The sequence below is a fragment of the Strongylocentrotus purpuratus genome, unplaced genomic scaffold (assembly GCF_000002235.5).
Source record: "Strongylocentrotus purpuratus isolate Spur 01 unplaced genomic scaffold, Spur_5.0 spur5_scaffold_3, whole genome shotgun sequence".
Lineage (NCBI taxonomy): Eukaryota > Metazoa > Echinodermata > Echinoidea > Camarodonta > Strongylocentrotidae > Strongylocentrotus > Strongylocentrotus purpuratus.
This window is the reverse complement of record NW_022145609.1, coordinates 8,631,473-8,649,435: the sequence shown is the minus strand read 5'-3', so window position 1 is coordinate 8,649,435 and position 17,963 is coordinate 8,631,473. Positions and strand designations below refer to the sequence as shown.

Below are 17,963 nucleotides of genomic sequence, written 5' to 3'. Positions count from 1 at the left end.
CAAGAAAATGGTCAATCATACATGCTCCCTAAATGTTATTATTACAAATATGTTTCTAAATTCTATACAACCCCTGTATGGAATTTCGTCATCATAAAGAAAGAAGAAAATAAAGGTTTATGAAATGTTATGTACAGAGTAAATTGGAGAGGAGCTCGCAAGAAACGTTACAGCGATGCAAATTGAGAGCAACTTCAACAATTCATAACTTTCTTATGTTTCAATCGGAATTTGCTCGATTAATTGCCCTGTTCCTCCTATTTTTCTGCTTCTATATTCAAACCCACTTAATATAGTGGACTTCCAATGTAAGAATCATATTTGAGCTAGTTGTGCACTAACTTCATCTGAATCATAATCTGAATGTGAGGGGGAAAAGAGAGGGTGGTAGAGAGTGAAGTAGATATAACCATGGAGAAAGAGAGAAGGATCATATATAAGAAATTACTATTAATAGAGGCTTCTCTTCTGTCGATTTAGGCGAAATGATGACGACATCGCCTTCTACAAGCTTCAACCCACTTCACTTCCGCCCCGCCCCCTCCCCTTAATTATCTTGACCCAAACACTAGAAAATTTGAAGCCAAGGTTACACGACGTATATCCGGGTAACAATCATCACGATCATACAGGTTGGGACTGGACAAAACAGTCGAGTCGTATATATAAAAGCTTGGCTTGGCACAAAACATTTCATTAAGAAACGGTAGTTGATCGAATCAGTATTTATACAGAGACAGCTATATTTGCTTGTTGACTTTCGCTGATCGTCGAGGGGACTTCAGACTTAGCAGTACACTCTAAAAAGGGTTCAGAATTCGGCTCTCAAAGTCAAGGTATTTTATTCGTCAGATATCGTATAGCTCAGAATTATATATAATTCCTGATGTTTTACTGTTGTTATTTCTTAATATAAGCACACAATTACAAACTAACAATATGAGGGTCATTTCAACACAGTAAGTTTTACTATAGAGGTCACGATCTAGCAAATGACATTAACACAAATTCTTCTTTTTCTCCGTTTTTTGTGTAAGTGTATAATCATGTTCATTTCGTTTATTAGCCGTCGCAGATAGCTAAATATTGTTTATTTTCTGATTGTATGAAAACAAATTATATAGCCAATAAACTCTAATATTTACTAAATAAATTCACATTTGCAAAATCTGCATCTAAGGTATAATTTGTTGGTAATGTAAATACATTCCATGCCCGCTTACACGCGAAGAGCAAGTAACAAATCAACGTCTAATGTCTTGGCAAGATATTTCTTTGTCTTTTATGGTACCCTTTATTTTATGTATAATCAATTATGAAATTATTGAACTTGAACTTGAACGTGAACATATACTTGTTTAATTTCAGGTTTCCGCGAAACAAGTAAATATGATGAAAATATTTCTTCTCGCGTTTGCATACATGATGTGCACCATCTCCATGGCCTGGGGATGCGTGAGTGGTGCGGGCCCATCGTGGGAGATAAGCCAGCCAGGTGGACGTAGACCTGGACCAGGAGGTAGACCTGGACCTAGACCTAGACCAGGTGTTGTCGGGCCAGAAGAACCAGAACGCCCCGTGGTGAGTTTTTAGTCGGCTTGCATCCAAGTGGTTGGTACTACGAGGATAAACAAGGGGTGCACCACTATCAAAGCACACCGCCCATACACACACAAAAATCTTCTCCTTGTCAGGTCCAGCAAAGAAGAGTCACATGTGTGAAACGGAGTGTTGTTAATTTTATCAGTACAAATAATTTTAGTTTTTTAACGCCCCTTTCTCCTCCACTCAGCACATCTTGTTTAGTTACTTACTCTGAAATCTGTCACCCGAAGGGCTTTTACCGCCCGCCTCCTTTTAATTATTACAGCTGCACTATATCATTATACTGTCATGATTTTAAAAGCTGATGCTTGCAGCTTGCTTTTTTATTCATATCTTTTAAAACCATAATATGTCTCAGGTTCGTTAAAACTAAAGTTTCATTAGAAATGTTATTCAATATTTTCGTTTACGTTATTATTCGCACTTTTTATTGCTAAAATAACAGCCGCTTTCTTTCTCTCTCCCTCACCCCCTCTCACCTCTCCCCCATCTCTCTCTCTCTCTCTCTCTCTTTCTCTCTCTCTCTTTCTGTCCTCTTGTGCCTACCTGTTATCTTTTTTCCCCTCACCCTCCTTTGACCCTTCTGCTCGCCTCACAGGGACCAAGCCTCCCAAGGTAAGAACAATCATATTTATTTCTAGTATTAATTATGATAATATTTCAATGTGCATAGAGCATTCAAACATACAAAAAGCAATGTACTGTGAATTTCAAAGAAGAGAAGCCATCGAGTTTACATGATGATAAAATCTTTCCCCTAAAGCATTAATAAAATAAAATATATTATTCATTTTCGCCACATTGACTAATTCTAATTAACTTATCAATAATTATCATTATGTCACAAACTTGTAAATTGTAATATTTTATTCATTGTAACTTTTAAATTGCCTGACTGTTGACAAAGTTCTTCGAGATGAATTCTTTATATTATTTGAGATATTTTCCAAGATTATAAATGATACGTGTAGTGTTTATTGTGTGTTAACAATTAAGCGTTAAATTTAAAATATTGCAATTGTACCACTCGACTGTAACAACGGGGCACACTAAATAGGGTGAGGCCACACGAAATATCATGATTTATATTTTCCTAGTGTAGTCTTCCCAATACTCTATTAAATGCCTTTCTTGTTTTTTCATGCCGTCTCATGTTGCAATGCTACTTTTGCTGAATCCGCCGTGCCCGGTTAAGGAAAAACCCAAACCTTACACTGTATGATGTTGCCGAGATTGTTTCTAATTACCTTGAATCACATGAAGATACATTCTTGTAAAACTTATGGTTACCATATATAGTGCATCTAGTCTCGAATGAGGTTCCCTTAGGTCTTTCTTGAATATCAGGTATCAGGCAGTTTGAGGCTTTTAACTGCAAAACATCGTTCAAAACTTAATTACATGTTTTAATACTATGTGCAGGGCAAAAGTATTATTGGATTAATATCGCCAAATTGTATTATACGTGTTGATACAATTTCTATCCCTTTACTCTCTTCCCATTTGAACTGTATAGCATACCCGTCGAGGTGGCGAAATACTTCGCTGGACTGGTCAGCAAGGAATCAGCTTTCGCAAGCATTGATCTCGATGGTAATGGTCTGGTTTGCATACAAGAGTGGAAATTGGGAGGCGGCGCCGTGACAGAATTCAATTACATGCTCATTCGCCTTGACGCTAATGGTAAGAGATGGTCATGATGATGATGATGATGATGATGAGAAGGAGGATGGTGATGATCGATGATCATGACGATGACCACAATGTGTAAATAATTATAATATCATTGAGAATGATTATGATGATGACATTGCGGACGATGTTGTCGATGATGATGAATGACTATGAACATGACTACATATAGATGCCCATGATTCTGTTTTAATGGTTATTGTGATTATCATTATTTTTGTTGTTGTTGATTATTATGATGATGACGACAATGCGGACGGTGATGTCGATGATTAGAATATGGTGATGATTTTTTTTCTTCTCTTTACCTCTTCAGAGGGACTTTATTATTCCATTTCAAAATACATATAGACTATTTACAAAACAAGTATAATGAAACATATGAATTATAATACAAGATCAACATAATTTCTTAAAATAATCATTATAAAATTTCTAATACTTTCTTAACTTCTTCATTATCGAAGTATTTTATATTTTCTTTGTATTTCATATAACATTTCAATGATGAAATCAAATTATTTATTAACCTCTTTGGATAGGTTGGTACTTCCCCAAAGTTCCACTTAAAGGTAATACAAAGTTTTGGAAAATTTTAAAAATTGGGTGGATAGTGATTCTTGACAATTTCGAAATATTTGGATGCCCCTGTGGATGTATTATAAGCACACAAAAATTTAGCCCCTAAAACACTTCTGCTTTCGAGAAAAATGGAATATAAAAATTTACCGGTGCTCCAGGTAAATATTAATAAATTTCAAATAGCGCCTACGGCCGTACAATGGTAGCTGCGACCATGAAAAACTCGGAATATGTAGTTGTGATATATAATTTCCAAACGGGAATAGCTAATCGGTTGATTTCAGTCAAGAAACATTGTTTTATAGCTTAATTAATATCTTGACCTTTAGAGGGAGCTTTACAACATAACGAGTTTATTATTGACAATTTCATAACTTTAGACTCGATTTCAACCGCGACAACGATCATTGAATATTTTCGGATCGCATATGCTTCTGTTATGTTCATTTGAAACAAATTCATGACCCCATACCAAAACTTTGTATTACCTTTAACGTAATCACTGTTATAGGCCTATTAGTTGAGCATAATTTATCAAAAAGTTAAGTAAAATAAATTTTCTGTTATTTATTTTATATTCAATCAATAACATTTTCAATTCAATTTCAATTTCTATTTTAAAGATGAAATATATAATTCTTGACATAATTTTTCAGAAAACTCTTAATTTCTTGCAACGAAATATGAAATGCTCAATAGTTTCTTTTTAACGAAAAATTTCACATTCGTTAAACCGTACGATTTTCAATGAAAGAGGGCAATATCCTATGAATTAATTTGAAATTATATTGTTTGGTATTATTGTCTCTTATCTTATGAAATTTGAACTGAAATACATCTTTCCAAACAAATGTTTCTGGTAGGACTAAAATATTTTGCCATAAATGGAAACCAACTTTCTCGAACAACTTCATTTAGAGAGAGTGGGTCTTGATGGAAAAGATGTGCAATTTCTATAACTGACTTTTTTGTTCAAATCATACAGGCGATAAACTTATCTCACTTGCTGAGCTACAACCTTTTAGTGTACCGACTGCACCAACGAAAAGAACCATTGAGAACTTGGACCTACCAGAGCGTTTGCCTCGCCTACCGGAGCCCTTGCCTCGCCTACCAGAGCCTTTGCCTCGCCTACAGGAGAACGTACTTCTCCCGTACGATCCAAGAAGACCGCGTGGCCCTCGCGGCCGAATCCAACCAAGAAAATAAGTTCCAGATTCCATGAACAACACCATCGGCATTTTAATCACCGTGGAGGACTTCATGAGCGCCGATGTTTCAAGCTGGAACGCCACTAAAGTGTAAGAAATCGAAGAAGATAAACCCACACATGCCCATTGTCCAGAGACGTTTTCAACTGAATATTAAATGCATTGCGTACACACGTACAAGCTAATCCTGAACGCGGTCAATCAAAAAAGTGTAATGATTATTTTTACCCAAATTTATGGAATGATTTGACAATGATTTATTTCTAATAGATCTAGATAGCAGTATTCATTCTCAGATTTTATGGAATAATAATTTGCGAGTCTTTGTTTTGCGTGACTGCTAAAGCATGTGTGTGGTAAAAATAATTATTCCACCATTATGACCAACAGTGTATCTTCTAATGGCGGTAGACTTTTGAACCTATTATTCCAATTAAATTATTTGAATTAGTCCTTGTTTGTAAGGATGCTAAGGTTAGGCCTACGCTCCAAATTAATGAATTAAAAAAAAAAAATTACATACATCCCTGATTATAATGCTGGTTAGACCCAACTAGGGTACCTGCGATTTAGCCTTTACCATGTATTTTGTAATAATGTTATTCATCAATGCCTTACCAAAATGCACTAAAGCATCGACTTGGTATTGAACCGGGAACCTATCTATTACGAGACCAATGCTCGACCATTGAGCCTCTGATATTCGTAAGAACGCACGGCTGATGAATCGCACATAATTTATATGTAAAGGCGTGTCAGAATAACAGTCAAAATTAAGGCAATGTATCAGACCTCAACATTTTTTTTAAAGTAAAGAACTGCATGGAAAAAACACTTTTGAGTTAGTAAATTTAGAAGACAACTAATGATTTTCATTTTCTTTACTTCATGTTATATCTTCAAAACCAATCAATCCGCCATGTTTGAAATGTGGGAAGAATATCGTAGTTCAGTATGAGAAAACTAACTTCCTATTTCCTTCGAGAGGTAAATCAAAAGATATGTGTAACCTGTTCATCAGTAGTTTTATAGATCGAGTTGCCTTCCCCAACAGTAACATTTTTATGATATCTCTAATCCTTCAGATAGATAATATTTGTGTTGTGTAGGCCTACGTCATTTTATGATAGGTGTGCCGATTTTGTAAATGCATCAACTTGCCGAGCTTCAATAGGTTTTTCATGATACATTGTCTCTGTATTATTTCTCTGTTTTGTATATATTCAATGTTTGTACATATTAATAAAACTGGAGAATCAAGTAATGATTAAATTGAAATCACCTTGTTATCGATTGATTATTTAGTAGACTTACTTATATATTAGTCAGTTATTATCTTGATAATCTATACAGAGCTAAATAACAAAAGCAAAGGCAAGACAAGGCAAACCAAATCAAGGGTCGGAGCGCCATGAAACTCAGGGATTTTAGGCATTACTTTAAGGTCAGATGAGCATCCATGGGGCGGAGCCCTCAGAATTTCAGGGGTTTTAGGCATTTAATTATAGTCAGATGAGCATATTTTGATACCTTAGTTGCACACTTTAGTCAGTATTTGTTATATATTTTTTTGTGCACTTTTTCAAATTTTGAGGGGGGGACGATCCCCCCTAAAAAAATTGAGGGGGGGACGTGTCCCCCCGACCCCCCCCCCCCCGGGATCGCCGACCCTGGTATATTCCATATACAATGGAATATATTTGTTTTGTTCTTGTATGGAATTGTTTTATGAGATTTAAATAAATTGTATTAAAAACAAAACATAACCATACAAAGATTTTGTTTTTGTTTTGTTTTTGTTTGGGGGGGGGGGGGGGAGATGAGGGGCTTTTTTTGGGGGGGGGGTTAATGGGAGAGGGGGTTTTAGGTATTTTATGTTACATTGATTCCATTCTGTCATTATTTGTCATATTATTCGAAACGTATGAGCATTTTCTTGTATTATCTATAAAAAGTCATTTTGTTTTCCATGAATTTGTTGAATGGAAGCTCAATAAATAATACTAAAAACAAAAATTCATATATGTGTGTGTGTGTGTGTGTGTGTGCGTGTGTGTGTGTGTGTGTGGAGGCGTTCTCTTTAGGTGAATAAACTTCCCCCTCTTTCCCCTTTCTATCTTTTCTTTCTCTCTCTCTCTCTCTGTCCTCTATCTCTTTCACTCTCTCTCTCTCTCTCTCTCTCTCTCTCTCAGTATATTGTCTTTAATTTAGGGGCATAACATGGTGACTTTTTTGTTTTTAATGGTAATCAATTCGAGAAATTAAACAAAAGTCATTAAAACGACGATGATGATATGATTACGACGCCGATCATAACATCAAGGACCTAATATTCCTTTTAATGGAATTTGTCTCTCCTTATGGAATTGTTCCCCAAGTACAATCTTTCCAAGCAATTAAGGACAGATAATGCAAAAATAAACAATTTATACTCTTCATTAAAAAAGGAAAAAAATAGAAGCTGAATAGCACCTTTAATTTTACCACCGAAGTTTGTACCTCGTAGTAATATTTCCTGTTTCCTGGTCCACGTCAATTAACTAACCCGTTTTTATTAGCCATGACATCAGAAATCAACCCTTGTCAATGTAGCTGATACGGGATTTTGTTTGGTTGCAGTTCATAGAAAAGGATAAGCCCACAGAGCACCCTATTTGATCGGGGAAAGTTCCCGAAAACTTCCTGACTGAATAATAGCAGATATTCCCCCCCCCCTCAGCCACCGTTTGCTATTTCGTAGCTCATTGCTTGAACAAAATGTATATTTATTCGACTTTTTGTTGTTGTCCTGTCGTACCTATTCGTTTTATTTGAATTTAAATTTAAGATATGACTCCATTTTGCCACCCAAAAAACAAATATAGGCTTATAGTAGTTTTGACCACAGCCATTGTAGCCTTAGCCGAGAAAAAAGTCCACAGCAACACCAAAATTGTAAATTGCTAAAAATTGACATAAAGTGACGTATATAAAGTCGAAGTCGAATAACATGTCTCGATTCCAGGGGACGTTTGAGCTATATTTTACCGTTTTATGATGTTTTTGTTACAGCTGCACATAAACATCATATGGGGATGCGATGGGGAGTGAGGCGGGAAAAACAAGGGAAATACATAAAAGCATAGGGAGAGTAGGGAGAGAGAGAGAGAGAGAGAGAGAGAGAGAGTGGGGGAGAGAGAAGGAGAGAGAGAGATAGAGAGATAGAGAGAGAAAGAGAGAGGAGGGGGAGGGGGAGGGCAATACATAAAACGACGAGAGCAGCTTATACTGATCGACAGAGTCCCCTCACTTCATTTTCGTGATCGATGTTGCCATGCCATATCTAGCTGAGGTCCTCACCCTTCCCCTTCCCCACTTAAAGCCCCTCTAAAGTGTTGAGAGCCCCAAATTTGCTAACAAAATTGATGGTAACGATTTCACTAGTGTATTATGATGTGAAAGAGGACACTTAAAAAAAAATGAATGCGTTTGAAGACGGATACTGATGGAAAAATACAAAACTTGGGTTCTGTGTTATACGCAGTAAAACTGAGTTTTGTATTCTTTCATCAATGACATCCTCTTTCACTTCATTATAAAATTGAAGTAAAGGTTTTTCATCAAATTTGTTGGGCTCCTAAAACTTTAGAGAGGCTTTTAAAAATTGTCTGACACCAAGGTCAAAACATTTCCGGGAAAAACCTTCCTTGGTGGTTGGTTTCGCTTTAATAGTCGACCGGTGGCTATATAATGCAGAAGCAGTTCGCTGTAAATCACAACTATATAGGCCTATACGTAAATGCAGGTCGCTTGTTAAATTATCTCTCACTGATCATTCGAGGGGACTTCAATATACTTCAGGCTTGTCACACTATACTCTTGGGAAGGTCTCGAAAATTTGCTGGTTAGCCACAGCTACTAAAGTAAGTTCTTTTTCATTCTCTATACAGCTTGTTGGCCTCCGTACGGTTCTAATCATATTATTTTACACATTAAGGATAATTAATGTTCTTATCCTGCGTGTGCAGTTCTCTTTTATGAAACACACAATGATGGCACATATCATACTAACCTAGCTTTAACTTCAGCTGCAACGACGGATAGGTCTACGGTATTTCGTTTTATTTTCAAGATGAGTTTTACAACGCTTCGTACCATATAGTTTTCACATTTTTTCTTCCATATTTCACGTTGACATAAATTATACTAGACTTACAGTAATTAGGTAAAATTTGAATTAATAATTGGAAAGATAGATCTCCTGATACCATCACCAATAGTTTGCTTTATTATCAGCTTATGTTCACATATTAGTATTTCGTTTTATAATAATAATAAAATTTAATAATAATAATTGTACACGTATGTGTTGTTTTATGTGTGTAGCTAGGCCTACGAATACTCCGTTGATCGAGGGCTATTGATTGCATCATGGACCTGTAAAACAGCGATTTACAATCAATCGTTAACAAAGTATTGTATCTCCCATTTTGGTGCAGTATATTGTATCTTACCATGCATTTATATATATGTATAGGCCTATATACACATATAGCCTACTCACTATTTTCTTCTTTATTTCAGATTTCCAATTAAGATATCGAGCCGTCAACGATGTTGAAAGTTCTTCTTCTCACGTCTGTGTACATGGTGTGCACCATCTCCATGGCCTGGGGATGCGTGTCTGGAGCGGGTCCATCGTGGGAGATAAGCCAGGGAGGACGAGGCAGTGGGAGAGGCAGGCCGGATGTCATCGGCCCCGAGGTGAGTTGTTAGTCTCGACAGCTTGTTGTTGTTGTTGTTTTTATTTCCGAAATCAGATACAAAATATTATACATAGTAAAATATACAAAATGAAATATTGATACATGTACATAGACAAAAATCGGTGGAAAGCCCAATTCAGCAATGTTTATAGAACATTACTGTTGTTACTTGTGGTCCTTACACTGCAATATTAACATATAAGCGACATAAAGCAGAATAGAAACATAACATAAATAAAAGTTTTTAAAAATACCAGCACCAGGGAGAGAGTTGGAGAACGTCTCTGTTTTTTATATATTTTTTATTATTAAATACTTTTTTTTTGAAACATCGATTGGCCGATTTTCATTCAATTTTGAAAGGTTTGAAAAAAAATTTGATATTAATGTTTTGTTGGTGTAGTTTTTTTTTGGTCGTTAATTATTTTAATGCGTTTTTTGTCCCACTTTATCATTGTAACAAAAACATTACTAAACTTTCAAATGTGTTGTTTTTAAGATAATACATTTATGACACCTTTTTAGGGTAAAACGCCATTTCGCTACGTTGATTAAAAAATGGTAATTCAGTTCGTGTGCAGTAATAATATACCTAGAACTCATTGAAGAACAAAAAAGATTGTTCGATTTTTCATCAATGTGTTAAACTAATTATTTTTCTTTCCTCTTTCCTCTCTCCCTCTCTCTCTCTCTCTCTCTCTCTCTATATATATATATATATATATATATATATCTCTCTCTCTACATAATATCTATCTATCTCCCTTTATCTACCTATCTTTCATCTTTAACTTACTTCTCTCTCCCTTGCCTCACCTCCCTTTCTTTTTTCGTACTCTCTCTCCCCCTCTCTCTCTCTGTATATCTGTATTTGTCTCTCTCTGTCTCTCCCTGTCTCTCTTTCTCTCTCTCTCTCTCTTTCTCTCTCTCTCTCCCTCTTTCTTTCTATCCGTTTCATTTTGATCTTTTGGCCTTCATCTCATCGTACAGAGACCAAGGTAAGCGCAATACTGTATTTTCACTGTATAATAATATTCCCCAAATCTCAGACAAACAAGCAAGCAAGTAAAGGCATGCCAGATCATACCATACAAGATTTAAAAAGGGGGAAGGGGGAGGGAGAAAGCAAAATTGAAAATAATTGGCCATTAACTTTTTGGTAGCATGGTTTTCTGTCACCATTATCGGCTGGCACAAATTTACGTACTAAATGTGCACAGTCAGGAAGACCTCCCGGAGTCTCCCATTTGAGGAAAACGCGAAAGCCTAAAGGTGGCGCTATATCACAAATGAAATTACAAACAGTGCACATCGCCTAGAGGAATTGTATTTTCGCTTATCCAGTCCGCCGGACTGAAAAGTTTAACTCGATTTCTTTCCTTGCCGTATTTTCCTTTAAAAAAAATTGGATAACTTTATTTTACGTCCACCTTACATCCACACTTCACAATACCAGATTATTTATCATTGTCTGTCCTTGGCGTAATGGTGGTTGGAAACCGCATAGTTGTTACTAGAAGAAAAGCAAAATCAGTTGATATAATGTTTAAGTCTGCGGCCTATAGGCCTAAATGAGTATTTCATGCTGTCTCTTTACAATTGTGTTGATATATGAGGCAGGTAAAACCAAAGGCCCGTATTCTACTAAAAACTAATCTCGACCATTGGTTAAGGCTTTCCTTTAAATTCGAGTGAACAAAGGAAGTCGGTCTAATGTCTAAGTTTTAAACGTTGAACATAAACTTAGACCCAGGTTGTGTTAAATGCAAAAGTAAAATATGGAGTCCGTTAACAACTTAAAGCTCACAACTTTGCAATTTGTGTTTGTATTAAGCAGGATAATAGACCATTTTCGTAATGTAATCAAATTAAATGTACAAATCTTTAAGTGCCTCGTTACAAATAATTTACGAATAATTGTATTTCATTAGTCAGAATGCGCATTGATTACATTACATGTTGGTAGGTAGGACAAGCCATAATATTTGTCCTACCTTGCACCAATTAATGTATGCAATTCGAATTCTGAAATACAATTATTAATAACAGGTGAATGTAATAATTTGTAACATGGCACTGAATACAAGTTTATGCATTAAATTTGATTACATTACAAATATGGGCTATCGGAGATGATAAAAACATCACGATTAAGCCAATAGACTGCTATCTAACATTATGTTCACGACACTCTCCTTACGTTTCATTTGCTGTCTGTATAGAGTCCCTATCGACATTTTGAGGTACTTCGCTGGAAATATAACCAAGGAATTAGCATTTGCAAGCATTGATCTTGACGGTAACGGTCTTGTGACGCTGGACGAGTGGGTTGCGGCAGACGGAGCCTTGACAGAATTAAATAATCTGCTTATTCGCCTCGACACAGACGGTAAGACGTGATGACGATGATGATGATAGTGGTGGTGGTGATGTGGATGATGATGGTGGTGGTGGTGGTTGTGATGTGGATTATGATGGTGGTGGGGTGGTGGTGGTGTTGTGGAAGATGATTATGAAGATGATGCTGCTGGTGATGTAAATGATAATGGTAGTAACAATTAAAATGGTGATGAACTGATGATGTTGATTACAACAAAAAAAGATGACTGTGATGATGCCTTGATCAAGATGGTTGTGGTGGTGGTGATGATGATGATAATAATGATAATATTGCTAAGTATAGGGATCGAAGCATTTTCCGAGATTTAAGGCTGACCAATTCTTTCTTCTAACCAAAATACACATTTGCATGGTAGACATATAGACTCTGTATATAATATGTATTAAATAGAATTTAGAGTTGCGGAGGAAGAATGATAAGATGTAGTACAAAGACGATTATTAGGCTAATTATAATTAGGGAAGTTACGAGTCTCGTTTTACTCTCTACTACTTATTTTCTCTCTCGCTTTATATTTCTCTTCATCTCTCTCCTTCTCTCTCTCTCTCTCTCTCTCTCTCTCTCTCTCCGTGTTCCCATATTATGTATAATATAATATGAATATATATATCATTTTTTCTTTCTCTCCACCCCCTCCTCTCTCTCTATATATATTTCTTTATCTTCCACTCTGATCCGTAACATTTTGTATTATGATTCATTTTTTGTGTGTCTCAGTTTAGTGTATGTTTTTCTTTTGTTTCTGTGCATTAAGTCAATAGTTTAATTCTGTGAAACCCACACGCAACATTGCCTAGCTATTAAGTAGGTTCACCTTTCATTTACGTATTCAATTTAACTTTTTTTCAGAAATATTCTTTTATGTCTCTAATTGCTGTGATTCGGGATAATTCATTTCCATAATAAATAGAAACAATATAATGTTTGCAAAATATATTATGCTTTCTGAATTTTGCATGGAAATAAGGAAATAAGGAGCATAGCACCAGGCAGGCTAATTAATTATCAGTCCCAGGTAGAGAAGAAGAGATCGAGGAGGGTAGAGCCGGGGGACTGATGGGCATGTCAGGTCCGTCTGCGTGGCGGTTGATGATAGCGATCTTTAGATTTTGCATATATACATGTACTTTTATACATTTATAATGGTGATTAAGATTTTCTGATTAACTACAACAATATACTAAATACGAGTTTACAAGCCGTTTCCACCATATCCATGCTGCCATATTGATATGGACATTTTGAGTGAGCAGTTGTTGTTGTTGTCGTTGTTATTGTTGTTGTTGCTATTGGCTGCTTTGGTTCAGAATCTATATGTAGGTAAAACCAGTTAAGTCGATCGAGTCATTTATATATTCCCTATAATTATATTACAAATTCGCCTATATATTGAGAAAGCAGACTCAACATTTAATGGTGAGGGGCGACAATAAGCAATTTTTGTAAAGCTTTTGATCCATTGTTATTTATTTTGATTATCTTTCAATCCTACAGGTGACAACCGCATCTCTCTGGACGAACTCCAGCCCTTCAACCTACCAAGCAGATCGGATAGCGAGGCCGTGCCTCGTCTGCTCGCCTTCCAAGGCGTTCCTGATGAAGAAGCGACTCTTGGAGCCACGACACCACCATCTCGACGACGACGACGGATTAATCGGAGGCGGAAGGGACGACGTGGTCGATTGGGAGCAAGAGCAACGCCATAAATTCCATCGACCAACGTGAACGACATCGGCTTGTGTAGGATTACAGGGGCACTGATGAAAAATGGAGGGTCACTGGTTTTTAAGAAGGGAAATTAGAGAGGTTCGAGGGGTGAATTTTTTTCCTTCATATTATGGTAGATTAACACTTTTAACATGCTCCATTATCCTGGACTCAACATTTTTGAGGAGGCGAGATGGCTCATCGGTAAAGCAGTGGTCTCGAGACCGGAATTCGGGTGCCGGGTTCGAAACCAAGTCGATGCGCTAATGCCCTTTGGTAAGGGGTTAATCCACATTACCAAGTCGCTGTCGGTCCCGTGGTTAACTACTTTTTTAAAAGCATACACATGTTTTCTTAGCAATCAGGTACAACAAACAAAAAGTAACCACCCTAAGTAAACCAAACCAATTCACCCCTCAGTGTTGAATCAATCACATTTACCGTGTTAACCTACCATTTTAATGTTTTCGTTGCTCGGGTCTTTTAAATGTTGATTTAAATAGTTTTTGGGGTGTAAAAGCGGCTGATATATTTTACGCAGAAGATTCCTCCCAAAGTTGCCGAGAAATGCACGAGGAAAATCAAACCGTAAAAATGCGAGCGTGTCTAAGTTTGTACACTCTGCGTTTAATACTACATCATCAATTTTATATGATGAATCTTTAGGCTAGATTTGATCGTATCTACATGACTGATTTATAAATCTGAGTGTGCATGAACATTATGTTTCGGATCATGCATTTATAAATACTTCCATCTGTCAAATACTCTCTTTTTTCAATTATACATAAACCTGTAAAAAGGATAAACATTACATAAATATCAACCGTACTGTGATATTATTCACTCGCCTTGATAGACATTGAGACTTATTTCATTGCATCTCGAAATCTATATAGCCTATCTTTTGTTTCTGGATCCGATATAACCGTACTTAATTCGCTCTGCACCATGTTGATGAGACCTTCTTTGTAATCCAAATTTTAGAAAAGGAAGACAAAATCCACCTGCATTGTATATAATTTATGTACATAATTTATTCGCCACATTAGTATTAAGTGTTTTCTCTTTATTCCTTGACTGAATATGGGGGGGGGGGGGGGGGGGGGTCAATCACGAAGACCTGAATTTGAAGAACAAAAATCAACCTAAGGCATTGTCGATTCTTTTGCCCATTCACCTATCAAAATAATTTCTTTAGGATGCGCAATAAGGTCCTGATATCCCCCCTGAGTTGATTTCTCGAAAGTCTTCGTGATCGACTCATAAAGTAAGTGTTTATCACGGCCATTACGTTTTAGTGAAATTGAGTTGAGAATAAAATAAGAGGATCTATTTATTTTAGTCAAACTTTGCCAAGATAAAGTGTTAAAAGTGATTTGGATACAACCAATTTCTTCTGGATGTGATTAATGTGATCTATACATTTTTCTTCATGATCTTTTCCCATTAAATTCAATGGTATTTTTCAAAAATATGATACCGATATCAGCAACTCCACTAATTTTCTGATCAATTTATATATTTTGTTATATTCAGACCAGTGACCATCAATATCGTCGTCCAATTATGTGAAATTCAACGGTGCAAATTATATGCCTTATGGTTCTAAACTTACCAGGGGGTGTTTCACAAAGATCCTAAGTAGAACTTAACTGTAAGTTGGACTTAAAAATTATGGACAGCCATTGGAGTCTTTAAATGAAATATATGCAAAAGCAGAAATTCAAGTATTTTAGACTTTTTATTAATTCCACATCCAGAACATGAAATCTCCTTGATGGTAGAAAATATGAATGATTTCAATAAACAATGAATGCCTTGCAAAATAACTTTTACAAAATATTTTCAAAGATGCTAATGGCTTTCCATATTTTTTAAGTCCAACTTAGAGATAAGTTGAACTTAGGATATTTGTGAAACACCCCCCAGAACTCGATAGCAACTGCTTTCGAAAAACAACCGAAGGCAATTCCAATATCCTTATGCGTCACATATTGAAATACGCGAACATGATAATGAACTGTGACGTAATCAAACATTATTCCTATGGGACATACAATAGGGCAATGACATATCCCGTGAGTTTATTTTTAGAAAACAGTTGCGACAGTGTTCCGGTATCACAGCTAGAGAAAGGAAAGACATAATGCAAAGGTCTTGAATACTGTACACCACGACAAGTTAAACAATAATATGTTTTGATTGCTTTTTTAATGTTATGTTTATCCATTTTTCACTTTTGTTCATGGCAAACTAATAAATATCAATACAATGATAAATTGTTAATGGTATTGTTTCCATAGAGAAGAATTTACGAGATATTGTGAAGTTGGTGCTGAAAAGGGTGAGGACTAATTGTGAAGACGGTAGAAGTGGTTGTCATTAATGGCTATAAGGATAATAATAATAATAATATTGGCATTTATATAGCGCTCTTACAGACATACATGTGTATCACAGCGCTTTACAACATATTATTATTACCCCGGTCATCGGATTCAGGCTTACCCGCACACAAGGTATGCACATTCTCCACTCCCTGGGGAGCATTCCAGCCAGTCGCCATTTTACAAGCGCCACTTGCTAATCAATTCTAATAAGAATGCAGAATAGGGGTTTATTTTCAACTCTGCTTACGTTCATGTGAATAAGAAGTGACACGACCAGGTCTTACAATTACAACACAGGATGGAGGTGGTGTTGATGATAGAGACAAAAACAAAAATATCGGTGGCAGTATCGATGATGGTGATGTTGATGGTGATGTTGTTGTTGTTGGTGGTGGTAGTACATGTATGTAGTAGTGATAATCATGACGATTGACGATGATGATGATGATAATGAAGATGATGAGGAGGAGGAGAAGGAGGAGGAGTATGGTGAAGCTGGTGGTAGTGGATGGAAGTGATGGCGAATATCATATATTATGTTCCGTGTAACGATAATGATGATGCCAATATAAATTCTTAAAGACATGATTTGGAAGGAAGTTCACATTGGACAAGAGAACTGAAAATAGGCAAATAATTAAATCTACCTATCTATCTTAGTATCTTCTCCCGGTTCGGAGGTTGATTGCAACATCTCTCCATTTCACTCTATCTTCTGCCATTCTGGTACACTCTTGCAGTTTTAGTCCACTCCAGTTCTTGACATTCTCTTCCCAGTTGATTCTGGGTCTCCCTCTAGGTCTACTTCCTTCCACTCTTCCTTCCAATACATCCCTTGAGAGGCTTTGGTGCTTAATTGTTTTATTAATCAAATATACAGGGAGAAAAGGAAGCTTCCAAGTATTGAAGAAAAAGGAGAAAAGTTGATTAAAAGTGAGCGATAATAAAGAAAGATTTCTACTGAGCGCAATACATTGACACTACACTATACCAAATTGAAACATTCGAAAGTATCACAGATCAGCATGAAATGAAAACATACAATGGATGGGGAGTGGAGGGGTCAGCCGGGTTCGCAATCGTGTGGATTTGGCCGCTTCTCTGCTGCTAAAGACAGCCCTCTTCTCTTCTCTTCTCTTCTTTCTGTTTGTCTGTTTTGTTTGTTTGTTGTTTGTCGGGAGAAGGGGGAGGGGGAGGGGGAGGGGGAGGGGAAGGCTTTGATCTATCAATATAATTAAGGATGAGGGATGAACAATTTCTTCAATTCAATTCATTTCAATTCAATAATTATGTAATTTCAAAATACATGCATCATAATTGTCATTTTACATGAAAAGCAGCAGAAGCTGGATTATTCATGCTTACATGTTGACATAATAAAGTGACAGATACAAATAAATGGCAATTGTGCGCAACGAAGGACTTTTCCTTATTCACTGAGCTCTGTGTTTAACAATAAGAAATAGAAATGTACAGTGTATTACATTTTATGTCATTAAAAACGCCCTCTTACCCCTTCCACATATCTGAAGGACCATTTACTGTGCATTATAATGATTGAACAAAGTTACTTTTTTAGTACATTTGTATTTCAGTGTTATAGCTATCGTTAGGCCTATAGCTTTTT

The 17,963-nt window shown here is 36.3% G+C and overlaps 2 protein-coding genes across 3 annotated transcripts; both read left to right on the top strand.

Moving 5' to 3' along the window:
• Positions 1-405: 405 nt before the first annotated feature.
• LOC115928676 lies at positions 406-5,893 on the top strand. Of its 2 annotated transcripts, XM_030996389.1 has the most exons (6): positions 406-836; positions 1,369-1,581; positions 2,204-2,220; positions 3,122-3,288; positions 4,865-5,126; positions 5,463-5,893. In XM_030996389.1, the coding sequence occupies exons 2-5, from the start codon at positions 1,390-1,392 to the stop codon at positions 5,086-5,088; spliced, it is 600 nt and encodes a 199-aa protein (XP_030852249.1). In that variant the 5' UTR covers positions 406-836; positions 1,369-1,389; the 3' UTR covers positions 5,089-5,126; positions 5,463-5,893. The 2 variants fall into 2 exon arrangements, with proteins under 2 accessions (XP_030852249.1, XP_030852248.1); XM_030996388.1 differs by having other exon boundaries at positions 407-836; positions 4,865-5,893.
• A 2,994-nt stretch (positions 5,894-8,887) lies between these two features.
• On the top strand, positions 8,888-15,034 carry LOC586765. Its single transcript, XM_011665223.2, has 5 exons — positions 8,888-8,992; positions 9,654-9,833; positions 10,826-10,833; positions 12,058-12,224; positions 13,731-15,034. Exons 2-5 carry the CDS (start codon positions 9,684-9,686, stop codon positions 13,940-13,942), a joined length of 537 nt encoding a protein of 178 aa, XP_011663525.2. The 5' UTR covers positions 8,888-8,992; positions 9,654-9,683; the 3' UTR covers positions 13,943-15,034.
• Positions 15,035-17,963: the final 2,929 nt, after the last annotated feature.

Coding starts and splice junctions, on each gene's coding strand:
- LOC115928676 (XM_030996389.1), top strand. CDS start 1,390: ATGATGAAAATATTTCTTCTCGCGTTTGCATACATGATGTGCACCATC. Junction 3,289..4,864: donor CATTCGCCTTGACGCTAATG/GTAAGAGATGGT, acceptor CAAATCATACAG/GCGATAAACTTATCTCACTT.
- LOC586765 (XM_011665223.2), top strand. CDS start 9,684: ATGTTGAAAGTTCTTCTTCTCACGTCTGTGTACATGGTGTGCACCATC. Junction 12,225..13,730: donor TATTCGCCTCGACACAGACG/GTAAGACGTGAT, acceptor TCAATCCTACAG/GTGACAACCGCATCTCTCTG.